General features: G+C 37.7%; 1 protein-coding gene across 6 annotated transcripts; it reads right to left on the reverse strand.

The window, feature by feature from the left end:
- Positions 1-2,111: 2,111 nt before the first annotated feature.
- Positions 2,112-17,187, reverse strand: THOC7 (THO complex subunit 7). Of its 6 annotated transcripts, XR_011599981.1 has the most exons (10): positions 15,696-15,839; positions 13,789-13,906; positions 12,037-12,164; positions 10,768-10,854; positions 8,030-8,087; positions 6,778-6,844; positions 6,618-6,687; positions 6,085-6,174; positions 4,722-4,754; positions 2,112-2,152 (listed from the first exon to the last, which is right to left on the reverse strand). XR_011599981.1 is itself a non-coding variant. In XM_070936842.1 (9 exons), the coding sequence occupies exons 1-8, from the start codon at positions 15,754-15,756 to the stop codon at positions 6,107-6,109; spliced, it is 657 nt and encodes a 218-aa protein (XP_070792943.1). In that variant the 5' UTR covers positions 15,757-15,839; the 3' UTR covers positions 5,023-5,146; positions 6,085-6,106. The 6 variants fall into 6 exon arrangements, 5 of the variants coding, with proteins under 5 accessions (XP_070792943.1, XP_070792944.1, XP_070792946.1 ...); XM_070936842.1 differs by lacking the exons at positions 2,112-2,152; positions 4,722-4,754 and adding an exon at positions 5,023-5,146; XM_070936843.1 differs by lacking the exons at positions 2,112-2,152; positions 4,722-4,754 and adding an exon at positions 5,176-5,385.
- Position 17,188: the final 1 nt, after the last annotated feature.

Here is a 17,188-nt window from a genome sequence, read left to right on the forward strand (position 1 = left end):
CCTGCTGTTCAAAAACATTATTGCATGCTCATTGCTATATTATAACATTGTTGATTGTAAACACTGTGGAGTTCCTTATGTATCCTCACAACAATTATACATTAATTGGGATGTAGCAGGAGGAACAAACAAAATAAAGGGTGTCTATCACTAATATTCACCCCAGCTTGCAAGACAACTCCAGACAATCAGCATCCTTCACCCTCTTTGGCAGATTCTGGGATGTGTGTGTGTGTTTGTGTATGCCCTCAGGTAACCTGCCATTACTTATTCTTGAATGGGTAGAGCAACATTCCCAGGAAGCAGGTTTTTAAAAAACGAACCCAATTTTCACTCTTTCAGCGCATATTGTGTTAGCTTAGAATCCAACAACAGAGGGATTAAGAAAAAGACGGATTTTTATTTGAACAGAAGTTATGCAGAAGGGATTTGAGAGAATAAGTAACTGCACAAACTGTATGAGGCTGAAGGCTGCATTCCAAATCCAGCATTCGATCATCTGTAATTGGTCTGAGGAAATAAACAAGGATATGGAGATCGACAGAACTGGAACAGAAACCAAACTGCCTGCAGTTGAAACTGCAACATTAAACAGATTAAACTGCAACCTCGCACAAGTCATGTTTCCTGCAACTTTCCCTTCCTACTACATTCTTCCAGTTTCCTAGGCTTTGGGCCTGAATTTTAAGACCCAGTTGCATGCATTTTCCTTCTCCTCCTCCTCCCTCCCCCTCTCTCTCCCCCCACTCTGATTATCTACTCTCTGTAGGGCTCCTCACTAAAAACAAACTCCTAATTTCTCAAATTTCCCTAAATCCTGTTCCTTGTCTCCACGTATCTTTAATGTGACTTGCAATTGGCAAGGTAATTATTCAACTACATAATAGCAGAGAGATTTGCATCATACCTTAAGATACTGTACTTCCTTCTGAGCAACTATATGGAAAATGTGCTAATGGAAATGGAGAAGCTTAGAAAAAACTGCCCAAGTAAAAAAGAAAGAAAGTTGGAAAGCGGCAAGTGAGATAAAAATTGTTTGTTGTTAGTGAGCAGATTTATTTTAGCAAAACTTTGGAGTTTACATACTACTGCAGATTCATGATATATAAAAGTACAGGAAATACCATTGGTTGAAAAATTAACAACAAACTGTTCTTGAAGAATATGAAACAATTAAATATAAATTCTCAAGAAATAACCCCCTCACTGCCATCATTTGTAGAAATGACTTTTTGGATATAAACATTGAATATGGATGTCTGAATCTGTGCATTTAATCAAATTTACTGATATATTTTTATATTCACAATGTATGGCGTGTGTATTTCCTTTCCCCCTCAATGCTACCTCACTGTGGTGATGATGGTGATGTTAACAGGAGGAGTGAATGAAAAACACCAGGAGCCAAACATATAATCCCTACAGGATCATTCAAGGGATAAAGTTCTTCCCAGCTGCCTAACTAAAGGAAACGGGTACTAATATTAGGCAGCAACAATATAGGAAGATCTTAGAAGTGGCTGATCACTTTAGTGACAACGGCAAAGGCAACAATTCATACTGCACAGGAGAAAGTAATGGAAAATCACTCTTGTATTTAACAACAACAACAACAACCACACCATATAGATAGGCAATATAAAATGACAGGTGATATTAGTGCCACATGATACGTTTCTCAAATCAGATGGCACTCAACATCAGACTAAAGAAATGCTGAGTATCTTTTGGAATATTAATGGTGTTTATGACATGGCTACATCAAAGCCCTCGGGTCATCTAGTTTCACAATTTCAGAATTATGCAGGTAATGGTTTTCCATGTGATATTCTACAGAAATCAAAGTTGGACTTTGAGAAGCAGGATCGAAAGAACATTTCATGCTTTCAACGTGTTGGAGAAGACTCCTGTGCATAGCATGGACAGCTAGGAAAATAGATAGATTGCAGAATAAATAAATGTAAAGTTTTCATTTGAAGCCCAAATGACCAGGCTCAAATTTTGGGGACAATTATATGAAATCTCAGCTTTTTTGGGAAGTCCATAACAGCAATAGCATGTAAGACTTATATACCGCTTCACAGTTCTTTATAGCCCTCTCTAAGCAGTTTACAGAGTCAGCATATTGCCTCCAACAATCTGGATCCTCATGCTGGAAAAGGTAGAAAGAAAAAGGTAAAAAGATATAACCATCAGCAAGGTGAATGCATTCAACGGCAGCAGCAGTGAATGCACTGTTGGAAGATCTGAGGGACCAGGTTGGGGAGAGATTATTCTGGGAAAAAATCTATCTATGTGGTCGCTAAGAGTTGACTACCACAATCAATTATATATTCTTTTGTGAGTTTTGTTGTTATACTGATTGCTATACTTTTTTAAAAAAAGGTATTGCAATAGTATTTTAGAAAATACAGAGAACAGCAATTTATGATCATATGGCTGCAGATTTTTTTTTTCTAGAATGCTTTACCCAATTTGGCAGTCTCCAACCTTTCCGGCTTTCTGGACCGGCAGGGTAGGTGGGAGGGAGAATGATTCCACCTGAGCAGTGGGCGAGTGTGCGCTCACAGCTCCATTCACACAAGCGGCAGGCATGTGCACCCACTGCTTGCACAAATGAAGCTGCGTGCACACTTGCCCACCTGCTTCATGCGCAAGTGCAGCTGTGCGGCCACTCATTACTCCTTCCGCAGCCAGGTGTTGTGGATCCCTGATCTACTTGACAATTTAGCTGTTTTCCCAATTAGAAAACCGTAACAGTTATCACAACAGAAACATCTTAGAGCTTGTCATATACTCTTTTATAGAGGAACTTGACCAGGAGCAGAGAAAAGTAATAAAGAAAAGGCGTTTGCAGTTGTGGCAGGTCTTAAAATTAAAGCTGAACCTTAATTTTTGTGACATTATAATCAGAAATTCTATATGAGATCTTCTAATTTTGAATACTGCAGCCATTGAATGGTTGAAAGTTTGGTTGTGATAGCCCTCTGCTGGTCTATACTCAAACTAATTTTTGTTATCTTTTATTTGCTTGTACATTTAATATAGAAGGAATGTTCACAATTTATGAAAAATATATTTTTGTTTATTAAAGTTATAAGGTAGTGTATAATAATGATATTATCATGGCCGCCATCCTGCTAGCATCACTTCGCATCCTGCCGCCTGACATTTTTGCAAGGGGGGTGGTGGGAGGAGAATGCGGAAGGGCAAAGGGGGGGGTTCTGGGAACCAAGCAGTGCCGGCCCAACGAGGGAGATGTGCCAAACCAGCCCAAGCTCATCTAAAAGAATATGGAGACGAAGTAGGCATGCACAGAGGGCCCAAACAACTTGAAACTGTTTAATTGGTCAAAGACTGATAACAGGGGGAAATCCTAGGAAAAAAAGAAAATGAACTGTATTGTTTGCATACCAATTTGGCAGATTCCGCTTTGCTACTTCTGTAATCACTTTTGCTTCGGTAAAGTATATTCTTGGTCAAAATAATGGTCCAGGGATCTTTTTTTCCTAATTGAGTGGGACGGATGACATTAAGCGGAATGTGCCGAATTGGCAACCAGATGTATTCCATTCAAGTACTAGTATGAGGTATTTTGAAAATTTAAAATCCCATTACTGTTTCTTGATCAGAGTATAATAAAATCTATTTAGACATGATTGCGTTGGAGGTCTGCAACTGTTTGTCCCCAGATATATTATCTTTACAGTTGTATTTTTAAGCCTTCCCCTGTAACTAATATGCATAGAAGAACTTGCAAATTTTTACTTATAATTATTTGCTGTTTCTCTATTTCATCCAGTTTTACAACTGAGTTGACCTTTACAACTTTAAATGCAGTTTTGACTTCTTCAGTAAATAAATGTATGTGGTGATGAGTGAGGATGGGGGAAAAACCTATATACTAGGACTTTATTATCTGGAATCTGATAACTGAATTCACTTCTTGGCTTAGTATGTGGTTCTCATTTCATCATTGCTAGATGAGAGATAACAACCAACGGAAGAAAGGAAGGGTCAGACAGAGATCAAATTGCAGAAGGAGAAGAGTTATACAACCCTACAATATTGTAAACCTTGTCCTCTTCACCTACTATCTCTGATGGACTTATCTTCGAAAAAATGCAGCCCTTAGCAGAAAAAGGTTACAGCATAGAGTTCAATCCACACAATAGATTATGTGAAACTATATGAAAAGGTTTCCCCAATTACAAGACGGGGAAACTTCAGAGCCTGAACAGATACTATGTTCACAAATTACCCTAAACTACTATTGTATTTTGGGGAGGAATTGGTTGGGCATATTAAGATAATCCAATCTATTATGATAGCTGCTGATTTGAGATTTTATTCCTTAAATTAGCAGATGAAAAAAAAAGACTTTTCCTTGCTCAAAAAGAAAAAGCATGCCATCAGATATAAGTGTAGTGATGCTTAAAATGTAGGCAATCAAGACAATGTATTATTTAATTACAAGATGCAACACCAACCTTTGTCTTTCTATTGTAATTCCATGCAACTCTTTCATCCCCTTATCAATTAACCCTGCACTGCTTGTTATCCAGGTGCTAAATGCATTCCTTTGAAGTGAGTCCAATACAATTGGGTGGAACTTGCTTCAGTGTAACATGCTCATGAGCTGGTAAAGCAGGCCAAAGCATTTTGTTCTACAAGACAAACTCAGTGAATAGCTCTCTTTCTCACCATTTCATAACACCTACCGTATTAGTTTGGCAAATGAAACAGCAATTTCCCTTTGGAATGAAAAACAACACAAAATCAACAAACCAGCTATGCTTTTCATGATGCCAATAAATCAGCAGAGTTGGGACTCACTTTAATGCAGTGTTTCCCAAACTTTTGACATATGTGTACCCCTTCTATAATTTTCGTAACGCTGAGAAGCCCTCATAAAAAACATATGCTTTAATAAAAATCAAAATATATTTATTTTTTCTTTTTTTTTGGTACATACACAAAATAAACGAAAGTTATATTATAAAGAACATTTATTTGATTCAATGAGAAGGATGAAATTATTTATGTTGAGATGACAGATCATCATAATTTGGTTCCCTGGTTGTTAATTTTAATCTGAGATGCGGTTCCACGTCCAATAGTCTGTTCCTTTTTTTCGACTTAATGTCTACAAATGCAGAAAAAGCAACTTCACATAAATATGAAGTTGGAAAAGGCAAGATGTATTTCAGGACTTTTTCTGTTAAAACCGGATACACATGTTGCATTTGTAACCAGAATGATGTTAAAGTACACTCCTTATGTTTATTTCTCAAGAATCCGTCCGAAGCTAACTCCAACAATTGCTCTTCTTCCGCATGCGACAAACCTTCTGGCATGGATGTTGTGTTAATGTTGAACGGATATCTTATAATAATCAATAATTATAATAAATAATCAAAATCAGTGGAACTTACTAAAGCACGGTAACAGGTGCCCGGAACTAACTATTAAAGAAGTAAGTTGTCTCTGTAACAAAGTGCAGTATATTCATGCCGTGTCACGCCTCACAAGACTATCTAACCGTTACATAACACTGCAATTCTCCGGCATTTAAACAGCTCCGCGGCTCAACGTCAACTGTTAATGTTCCCGCAGTTTAAAAATGGCCGAACCCGAGCTGTGCGAAGGATGCGCAGAAGTTCCCGCCATAATGAGTTGTGATACGATGTACGATGGCCCCAGTTCCCGTGTAAAAACTGCGATACGCGCCTATTTCTTTCCTTGTTCTGTGGGCGCAGCTAAGCACGGTGCAGTGGATATTCCCACGTGATCCCCACCAAACTCCGGTGCAACGCGTACCCCCTCCAAACTCTTCCCGTACCCCTGGGGGTACGCGTACCACACTTTGGGAAACACTGCCCTACCATATAATCAATATAAAAGGTAGCTTAATTCCCGAACATTAACCCAAGACTAAATTACTTTATTGTGTAATTTCAAGAATTTATTGTATGTAAGCATGGATTCAGGTAGAAACATAATATAGTTACTTTGGTCAAAGAAATAATATACAAAATGAATTCAAAACCCTAGTTATTAATCATCTTCAGGAAAACAAATTACCAGATTTCTCAGCAATACACATCTATTGTTTATCTTCTGCTTCCATTGGAGCATCTGATGATTCTTCAGCTTCTGAAAGCTTCTCATCATCTGAAATATATCCAAAATAAACATTTTTTTAAATAAATAAGTGTCCCAATTGTTTAGCAGTTGCTGTGATCATTGAGCAAATCCATTGTTCATATTGTTCACTGTCCAGTGGTTTTTTTGCCAGAAATGGGAAGTAACTGGACATTTACCTAATGACCACTACAAAAAAGATCATAAAATTAGGTCTGATCACATGGTTTTACCACCATCGTGACCTACAATCGTAAATGCAGAACTCAATTACAGCCCTTTTTTAAAGACTATCTGTAAAGAATGAGGCAGTATAAGTTGAGGGTAGAATTCAGAACTCGACATTTAATATAATTAAGGTGTTCTGAAAACCTTTGAGTCAATGAAAATTTGGAAGGTCAAGCAGATATATAAAAGGGAGAGAAGCTGAGGAAAATGAAGATGTTCTTATGTACAGCAGTAGAATTACTTACTTTCCAGTGTTTGCTGAAGCTCATGGATGGTGCTCAGAAGAACGTGAAATTGCTTCCGTCTCAACTCCAGCTGAAGAACAGAAAGGAAATATACTGGAGAATATGGGCTTTTACAGAAGACCCTCTATTCTGAATCAATAAGCTTGTGAGATAAACTTACTTTGTCCTCAACACTTTCTTTGATATGAGACAGATGCTGCAGTTCTTTCCCCAGAGCTTCCAACTGCCTGAGAACATAATAAGTACATTGTCACTTAACACATAATACCTTCACTCATTTTATTTTAATCATTTATATTGAATGCTTTAACTGTTCAAAATCCCCTAAGTAGCTCATTTGCAAATAATAATGAAATTCTGATTTAAACCAATCAACAAAATCTGAATCAGATAGAACCGCAGTAAAATACCATAAACCAAGTATGAAAATGTCTGCACCAATAAAAAGGCATTGGAGAGAAAGCAACCTGTCTAATTTTCTTCTTGGGGGAAAAAAACATTCCAATGGCAGATTACTCAGCTGAGGATGCCTCATCTCACCTTTAATGGCAAAAGAAGCCATTGTTGTAATTCAGGATTCTGCAAAAGCAATTTAGTTGAAATGTTCATTGAGAGATCAGAAAATTAAAGTAGCACTTTCAAATTGTGCCTGGAAATCAGCTCAACGAAAAGCCCATTTTTCAAGACTAATCCATACTTCAGTTTCTGTTATGTTTTCAAAAACAGGAGTACGTACTATTAATTGGCATACTACCAGCCCCTATACAGGGAGTCCTTGACTTACAACTGTTGGTATAGTGACCGTTCGAAGTTATGGCACTGAAAAAAGTGATTTATGAACTTTTTCACACTTACAACCACTGCAGCATCCCTAGGGTCACGTGATCAAAATTCAAAGGCTTGGCAACTGACTCATATTTATGACAGTTGCAAGGTCCTGGGGTCATGTGATCATCTTTTGTGATTGTTGGACAAGCAAAGTCAATGGGGAAGCCAGGGTCACTTAACAACTGTGTTACTAATTTTGCAACTGCAGTGATTCACTTAACAATTGTGGCAAGAAATGTCATAACATGGGGCAAAACTCACTCAACAAATGTGTCACTTAGCAACAGAAATGTTGGGCTCAATTGTGGACATAAATTGAGGACTATGTGTAATCAGGTCCTACAGAACTTGTAGGAAGATGTTGGGCTAATAGAGAATAATTGGCCAAAAATTAGTTCTCTTGTGGAGACCTAAATTAGGGTATTCCCATTTAAGCCCAACATCTTTGCCACTATATTATAATGTACAAATGTTCAAATCTTTCACATTAATATTGATGATGGGACATGTAAATTATTTTGCCATTATTATTTGATATCTGTATTCTGTAATGCATTTGGTACTTGAGTTCATTTCATACTTACTTCAATGTTTCATGTCTATCTGGATGTTGCTGTATTATTTTAGCCAAGTTATCATATTCTGAAAAGAATAAAATATAGTCCACATTGTTCCAATACCACAAAGTATGACATTTATAATTTAAATAAATTTTATTTTGTGTGCAGAACTCAAATTTGAAAATCCATTCTTTTTCTTGTTCTAATTTTATTATTATTTTGGGTAAACTATAAACAATATAATAAAACAAAAGGAAAACAACATAACAGTGAATAAATAATCTCAAAAAGGTTTAATTGGCAAAAACTGGCAAAAAATCCCTTTCTTTTTTACTTATTGCATGGCCCTGCAGCATCAATGCTAGATTATTATTATTGTTATTATTATTATTTATTTGATTTGTATGCCGCCTTATCTCCATAGGATTCAGGGCAGCTCACAACAATTAAAATCAAACCAGATAAAACATATTAAAATACATATTAAACACATATTAAACATATTAAAATAATCCAAACCCCATCAGTCCAGGCTGGGCAATTTGAACAGCCATGTTTTTAATTCGCGGCGGAAGGTGCGAAGGTCAGGGGCCAACCGGAGCCCCAGGGGGAGTTGATTCCAAAGGGTGGGAGCCCATACAGAGAAAGCTCTACTTCTGGGAGTCGCCAGCCGACATTGTCTAGCCAACGGCACCCTGAGTAGGCCCTCCCTGTGAGAACGCACCGGGCAATGGGGAGCTGTTGCTGGTTGCAGATGGTCCGACAGATATCCTGGGCCTAAGCCATGAAGGGCTTTATAGGTAATCACCAGCACCTTGAATCTCACCCGGAGGGCAATCGGCAACCAATGCAAATCGTGCAGGAGAGGTGTAACATGGGAGTATCGGGACCCTCCCACGCGCGGCCGCATTCTGTACCGCTGAAGCCTCCGAGTGGTCTTCAAGGGCAGCCCCAAATAGAGAGCATTGCAGTAGTTCCAAGAGATAAACCAGATCCTTAAAAGAGAAGAGGAATTTTTACTCTCTTTTAAGGAATTCCTGTCTTAAAAATTCCTCAAAAGAAAATTCCTCAGAAGAATTTCCTCAGAAGAGGAATTTTTCTTTAATGTTGTCACTTACTTGCTTGAATCTTGTCCACATTCACTTTCACCCTATTCTAACACTTATAGACTGGGGATATTCAAAAGTTTAGGTGACAGCCAACCCCCTTGTATGACCCTCCTGAAAGATTTCATATAAACATTGAATAATGTGGGTGACAAGTTAAAATCCTGTGGAACCCGTAAAATAGCTCCTAAGGAATCAAGTAGATATTTCAAAGTACTATTTTCTAAATAGTACATGAAGAAATAGTAATGAAAATATCAAAAGAGCACCTCCACCCCTTCCCGTTTGCTTCCCCACAAGCATTCTAACAAGATACTGTGTACAAAAGCCACTGAGAGATGAAAGTATGTCCACAAGGACATAATCTATCCTCTTTTGGAGACCAAAACAATTTCCTTGCCATTGCTATGTCTAAACAAAATCAAGATTTCATTAAAGAGTTCCTGGAGACTGTAGAGGTTCTCAGTCAACCAGGTCATGGTTGTCCCAAAGATTTTTTCAGGAGGCAACTGGACTTTCTTGTTTTTTCTTTTGAAGATTACCAGCTGTCTGCAAGGAATATATAACTTCCATTCCCCACTATCCTGTCAGAGCTGAAGAAGCTTCTTGAATGAGAAACGAAACATCTTCAAAAGTAAAAAACAAGAAAATCCAGTTACCTTCTGAAAAAGCCCCTGTAGGAGTTCCTGGAGAGTTCCTCGTGTTCTAAGAGTTCATCTAAGAGTTCCTTGCATTCTCTATCAGGTCGGTGAAATACGGTCCAATGAACCCTATCTAACAGTTATTAATATGGGATCCACAATTTTTAAGCAAAGGCCTCACTATCTCTTTTAAGAGGACATAGAATTCCATCTGCTAAAAAGAAGCATTGATGATTTCAGTAGTCTTTGACAAAATGAACTCTTTAGAGATCTTTATATCTGAATAGGTTCTCCAAAAGATTCAGAAACTAACTAAATGCATAGGCTCCAAAGTCACTAATCTGTTTGAGGACGCTAAGAATCACTTGAAAATTAAAGTCCGAAATGAGCTTATCTATCCATCATAATCTAGAAAGAAACATTTCTGTTGTGGCCTCCATCCTTTGGAACACTTGATAGCCAGAGGTGAGATCTGCTCCCTCCCCCTTGGCCTTCTGGAAGGGCCTTAAAACCTGGCTCCACCCACTAGCTTGGAGCCCCAATAGGCATGTTCTGCGTGCAGGGTGATATGGTAGAGAGCAGATCCCACCCTCTGTGCCACCCGTTCTCTTCATTTTTAGTTTCTATTTAATTCTTGTTAGTTTTAATTGTTTTTATATTAGAGCCCTGGTGGCATAGTGGTTAAAGTGCAGTATTGCAGGCAAATTCTGCTCACAGCCTAGAGTTCAATCCTGATGGGGGCTCAAGGTTGATTCAACCTTCCATCATTTTGAGGTCGGTAAATTGAAGACCCAGATTGTTGGGTGCAATATGCAAATAATGCTTCGACACTGTAAAACTGCCCAGAGAGTGCTGTAAAGTGCTATGAGGTGATATATAATCCTAAATGCTATTGCTATCTTACCTTTTTATCATTTTGTAAATTGCCCAGAGTTCAACAGTGAGATGGGGGGGGAGGGGCATATAAATTTAATAAATAAATAAATAAAGTTGTCAACTGCAAAGTAAACTTTACCTTGGCGGTTTTTTCGTATCCTTTTCGCTTGAAGAATTTGCTTCTTGCACTCAGCAATTTTTTCATGAGCTGCAGCTATGCTGTTTTCTTCCAAAGAAATAAAATTAACGACATAAATGTATAAATCTCACAATATTACTAAACTGTTAAAATTACACCGATCAGTATGTAGCAACATTACCCAAATTGATTTTCATCTCCAGAACTTTAAATAGATCAAGAAATTAAAATATATTGCATTTTCTGATATTGTAATTACTGCTAAAGTACTCAGAACGTTTATCTGCTTGTCTATGTGTGCTGAAACTAGTTATTTCTATAAAAATATGAGACAATTAGAAGAACCTGGTTCTATTAGACATAATATAAATGTTTATTGGTCTGTAATCACAATCTCAGATAGCTTACTATGAAAACAAATTAAACTACTTACAATGAACCAATAAAATGTATTAAAAACTATAGAACGGTAACAAAAGCAAAATTAATTAAAATGGAACAACTCTAAAGACTTGTGCTAAAAAAATACGGCTTCCACAAAAATGAGATCAATGCAGCTGCCACTTCTAACATCAAGTCAACATTTTCAGCTAAGAGTGGGAACCCAGTGAAGGTCTCAGAATTCTGACATTGTGATTTATCACTCAGTCAATTATCTGAAATTTCCAGAATATTTTTAAAAGCAATTCTTACAAAATACGTTAGTAGACTAAATGGAAAGTTGCTTGATTATAGCTAATGATGACCAGATACTATCACAGCTAATTTACTAGCTAAGCTAGTAAAAACTGATCTATATGGCATTTTATCATCTCTAATGACAGATAAATTAAAATCCACTAGATAGGAACTGAATTTTAAAAAGTGTACACTTTCTTTGTAGCAACCTGAACATTATTTCCATGTGAATCTTCTAGGATGCTATTCTAAACAAAGGCAAAAAGATTGCCTTAAAATTTAGCTTTCAGTTCACAAGATAGAAATAAATCCATCTTATCTTCAAGAACAATTGTAAGGAAGAATTACACCTATGGTAATTATAACATTCTATGGTACCAATAAGTCTTGCCAATAGAATGGCACAAAATATTTGAGGTTCTGCTCATCTGCTCCAATATCTAACTAAAAGCATCTCAACCTGAACTAGCCTTCAGAAGAGGGGTTAGAATATTTCAACCTCAGAATCCTTCATATACCTGATTTGGAGTAATTCCTTTTTTTAAAAGAAGTTTGCATTTGACACTAATAACCAGAAAAAAATATGATTACCTATATCTTTGTAGATTTTTTCATAGTTCTCCATTTCTCTGAGATTCATGTCATATACTAGTAAAGTTTTTCCCATTGAAAATTCACATTGTGAAAGAGTGCTGAGCATGCGCTGATACTGAGTATAGCTAAACATCAGAGAAGGAACATATGGTATTAGTAGCTAATCAACAATTCCCCAAGGCACTATCCTTGGTACAACTAGAAGCAAGTTAAAATAAAGTAGATTTATTTTTGTTTTCTCTAAAGGTTCTAACCAAATTATGCCAGCAAATCTGAAGAATGACCCTGTGGCCAACAGACTGAAAGAAATAGGTTTGTGTATCAGTATCAAAAATGGAGACTCAATAGAATGTGCAGTCTTTGATGGTATTTCCGTTATTGAGGTATTGTTTGCTTCTTGGTTGTTGATCTAATGTTAATCTTAATGTTAATCTCTGCTCATTTGGATACTGATTGTTGGTAAGGAGGTGTTTTGGCTTTTTTGACTGTCTTTTTTGAATGGTATGTAGATCTTAGGAACTACCAAATCAAACAAGGTAATAGAAAGCACACAAGCTAACAGTAAACTATAGCCAATCAAGACCACTCCCACAAATACTGACATGGAAACCCACTAGTATATAAAATGAGAGCAAGCTCCACTCTAAACGAGCACTGATGATGTTACTTAGTTTGGTTATGAAAAGTCTGTAAGAACACAACCAAGCTCAGAGAGCAACAAGAACTCTGTAGTTCAATCCTGAGCTACAATTATTCTCTTCTATTGGCATATTATTGATGCTTTTGAACGTTGGCAATAGGATAGACTTCTGTAAATACCATACGTAGCCAAAAAAATAAAAACAAAAAGTATCATAGAACAAACCAGAGTTCTCATTTCAGGCACAAATGACCAGGCTCAAATGATCATATTTTGGACATACATACGATCTAGGTCTCTTGGGAAGTGTATAATATTGAGAAATATCAAAAAGAATGCAAAAAAGGTGACAACTAGAAGCAAGGTAGATGCCCTTAATTATAGAAGCAATGACTGCACCATGGGAAAATTTAAGGAACCATTTTCAGGATAGATCATTATAGAGAAGATCTATCTTTGTGAATGCTAATATTCAACACTGACACAGGCAATGGCAGATAACATCACTTTTTTTCAAACATACAATACGTATATATAATTTTAAACCTGTTTTAACTGGGACTTTCTGAAAGTTATTAAAAGTGTTAACTGAAAGCTGGAAAGCTGATATTTATAATGGTCAAACTATATCTATTAAGTATTTTAGTTCTGATATAAATAGAGCCAAAGTAAACAGATTCAGAAGTATACACTTATATAACAAATAAATAGCAATGATTTACCTATTAAAGTCAAACTATTTTTGTCTGATGGCTTTCATTTACTTTTTCTTTTATAGGATGATTTGTTGTTGTTTTTCTTAGAAATACAAATCAATGCATTTTCCAAGGACATATTAGCTAGCCTGTATCATACTATTCAGCACTTGCTATAAAACCCATTCATTTTAATTACCAAAGCAGTCACCATATTGCCAAAGATATACTTCAAAAGTTATAAAATGTTGTATCATAACTTATTCCCCCTCATATGTATGTTAAACCATTTCAGATACAGGTCATTAGATACAAATTCCATTTTCTATTAAAATGAACATGTGCTATAGATAACAACTGCTGTTGAATGAACTGTTTCCACATTTGATTTACAAATAAAAGACAGCAAAATACCCTTCTTCTTGAGATCCAGAATGGCACCACTTGATGAAACTCTTCACCAGCAAATTAATTCGTCTGTCATCCCCTGCACCATCTCCATCAATCAAAAGTCGCTTACGAATAACTTCATCTAAAATAGCAATAATATTTCTAAAATGAGACAAATTATCACTTGTCATAGAAGCCTGTCAGTAAAAATGATTTTTTCCCTAAAAAAAAAAAAGTCATGGAGGATTGTTAGCTAACAAAAAGGTCCTGACTCATTTTATAATAATGATGTGTAAAACAGAGACCTCCATGGTGATCCTGTTAACTGAACTCGAATTTCTCTGTAACAATTTAATTAGTTGTTAATTATATGAATAATCAGTTATGAGAACTTACACCATCATTCTATTTTAATTTTTAAAAATAATATTGACTCCTAGTGACTACATGGAGAAGTCCATGCAGTTTTCTGGACATTTTTGGAAGTGGTTTGCTGCTGTCTTCTCAGGGCTGGGGGAAAGTGACTGGCCCAAAGTCTCTACTCCTAGTCCAGTGCCAAACTGGCTTACAATCCTATTCAAAAAAAGTCATAGTATGTTCAATGGGGTTTACAAACAGAAAAGCTGACACAGAATTGTAGCCTTCAATATAGAAAAAGGAGAATACAGTACATTATTTAAAAATTAACTACAATTTTATTTTAAAAAGTTCATCAAAATTATAAATGTATTAAATTAATTTCAAGCACAGTATTGGGAGGAAAAATAGATCAATTAATATTTAAATCCATGGGGTATATCTATAGAAGAACAAAAACTGAAAACAGAATAAGCTATATAAAAGTACTGGAGCTGTAACGTAGGAACAAAACAAAAAGTTAATAAAGCATCAATCAGAAGAAAGAGCAAAAAAAGAGTATGTGCAGAAAATCATGGTAATTTTAAAGCAAATACAACCGGGCCTGGAAATATGTAGGGCATGGCAAGGTCTTGCTATCAACTAATATTCTTGGGCAAAAAAAATGCATTAATGATCATGAAAACGGGAGGAAGACTAGGAATAAGGAAGAATCATATATTTTGTGCAGCTTTAGTATGTAAAGACCAACTGTTAATATGTAGAGTCTGTATGATTGGTAAAAAACAGTAAAAAAAATTAAGTCTCTGATCATATGCAGAGCTCTAAAAGTGATAGACAGGAAATTTTCTACAGTTTTTTTTTGGGGGGGGGATATAGAGGTCATCTGACACAGAAATGATTCTGAACTGAAACCATAGGAGACAGAGGCCCCCTAAGATATATGCCATGAAGTCTTTATAGATAACAACTGGCAATCTGAATTGCTAATTCTGAGAATTTGTGCAAGTTATGGATTGGCATAACATTCCTTTGCCCTAGCAAACATAACATTCCTTTGCCCTATTCCAGTATTCTCTATAAATAAGTCTCATGTCCATTTATAAGAAAGCTGTAAAGAATAAAAGCTCAAGGCATGACAGTGTATGCTCCAGTTTTTTGGATGCCAAGAACTAAAACAGGGGTTCCCAAACTCTTCAGTTCATTAACTCTTTCCTGAAGTTTCAGATTGTTCGTTTATTATATGAAAATGTTTTCATATATAAAACTTTGGTTAATAGTACTATGAATAACAATAACAATAATAAGATGCTTGATAGGCAGACAAAAATGCCAAATCCAGTTTAAACATCTGGATGACTGTCCAAGGAGCCATAATAATAACAATTGACTCTTTGGATAGTCCCATTGAATCTTTGGGGATGATAATGACCACTTTATGGAAGCCTAATCTAGAATCACCTCCACTATAGCCCAACTTGTTGAATATAAAAACATCATACACGCATTCTTTCTTCCTCCTTTTCCCCTTTGGGTTTTTCTAACCCCTATTTTTAAAGTTGCAAATTACTTACCTGAAATCAGGGAACACTGTAACATTGCCTCTTTAACACCAAAGGTGCCACATACCCTCATGGCAGAACATAAGTCATTATTAAAAAGGAATAATATAAAAACGTGTAAGAACAGAAAGATGTGAACCGAAGGGGGGAGAATCTGGATTACCACTAAACAGTAGCACTGGGTTAGTTCTACCCCCCTTCCCCCCCCTTTCACTTGGATACTTGTTGTTTTTGATGTTTGTTATTCAATCCCCTGTTCTGTTTTGGTGAAATTTGTGTTAGCTCAGTCCGAGTTGCAGCTTTAGCTCTTTAGCTACTTCTGTGCCTTTTTTTTTTAGTTTTGTGTGCCGCCCAGAATCCACTGGCGCTGGTCAACGGCCAAATGCATTTTAATAATAATAGCAATACCGTCCACAGGTCGTCCCTATAGAATAGAATAGAATAGAATAGAATAGAATAGAATAGAATAGAATAGAATAGAATTCTTTATTGGCCAAGTGTGATTGGACACACAAGGAATTTGTCTTTGGTGCATATGCTCTCAGTGTACATAAAAGAAAAGATACATTCATCAAGAATCATAAGGTACAACACTTAATGATAGTCATAGGGTACAAATAAGCAATCAGAAAACAATATTCCTGCAACCTTAGCCGTACCATGAGAAGTAAACCTTAAATTCATATTTCAAACCTTCCACACACACCCACACCCCACACACACACTCACATCAATACTCCCCAGCCTGAGTTCACCTAAATGCGCTTTCTTTTGGTTTCTCCTTTTAATGAACTGGACCCGCCACCGAGCCCCAAACGAAGCTTCACGGGCTGTCTTTGCAAAAACAACAACACGCGAGGCAAACCCCCAAACCCAAAAAGACCTCGTGGCCGCCGCTTCTGCGGCTCGGGGGGGGGGTAATAGTATCGTGGGAAATCCGCCACGGAGAGCTGCGAGGCGCCGTCAAAGGCAGCAATGAGCCCGGGAGGAGGAATCGGGAGTCTCAGCCGGCGGGGAAGGGAGTCCTAAATCTCGGGGTGGGAGGGGGGGCATAGAAAAAGCGAATCTACGCCCCCCCCTCCAATTGCCATCAACTTGGCTGAAGGATTAAGGCAGCGGCTGAGCCGGGTTGGAAAGGCCCTACCGGCCAAGAGGGGGGAAGGTGGCGGGGAGGCTCAAGCTGGGCCCGTCCGGGAAAAGCGAGCGGAAGCAGGCGGCAAGGGAGGTGGCGGCCGGCTCCCGGGGTCGCTCCGTCTCTCACCGTCGGTTACAGCTCCCATGGCAGCGGCGGCGGCGGCGGCGGTTGCTGCTGCTGGTGCAGAAGCCGGTCTGGGCGGCGGCAGCGGCGGCGGCGGCTGCGAGTGAGGTGGGTCCGACTGAGACGGCCGCTTCCCACAATGCAGCAGCGGCAGCCGGGTGAGCGGCAGCCATGGAGGGGGAGGAGGTGGTGGCGTCGTCGTCGTCGTCGTCGTCGGTGGCGGCGGCGGCGACGGTTGGGGCCTGAA

The sequence above is a fragment of the Pituophis catenifer genome, unplaced genomic scaffold (assembly GCF_029215685.1).
Source record: "Pituophis catenifer annectens isolate HBS135680 unplaced genomic scaffold, rPitCat1.0.hap2 SCAF_2, whole genome shotgun sequence".
Classification (NCBI taxonomy): Eukaryota; Metazoa; Chordata; class Lepidosauria; order Squamata; family Colubridae; genus Pituophis; species Pituophis catenifer.

Excerpts from the sequence above, each read along its gene's own strand:
- THOC7 (XM_070936842.1), bottom strand. The coding sequence starts at position 15,756 with ATGAGGGTATGTGGCACCTTTGGTGTTAAAGAGGCAATGTTACAGTGT. Across the intron at positions 12,165-13,788 it reads TCTGGATCTCAAGAAGAAGG|CTATACTCAGTATCAGCGCA; the intron begins GTATTTTGCTGT and ends TCTGATGTTTAG. Across the intron at positions 6,688-6,777 it reads AAGAAAGTGTTGAGGACAAA|CTGGAGTTGAGACGGAAGCA; the intron begins GTAAGTTTATCT and ends TCTGTTCTTCAG.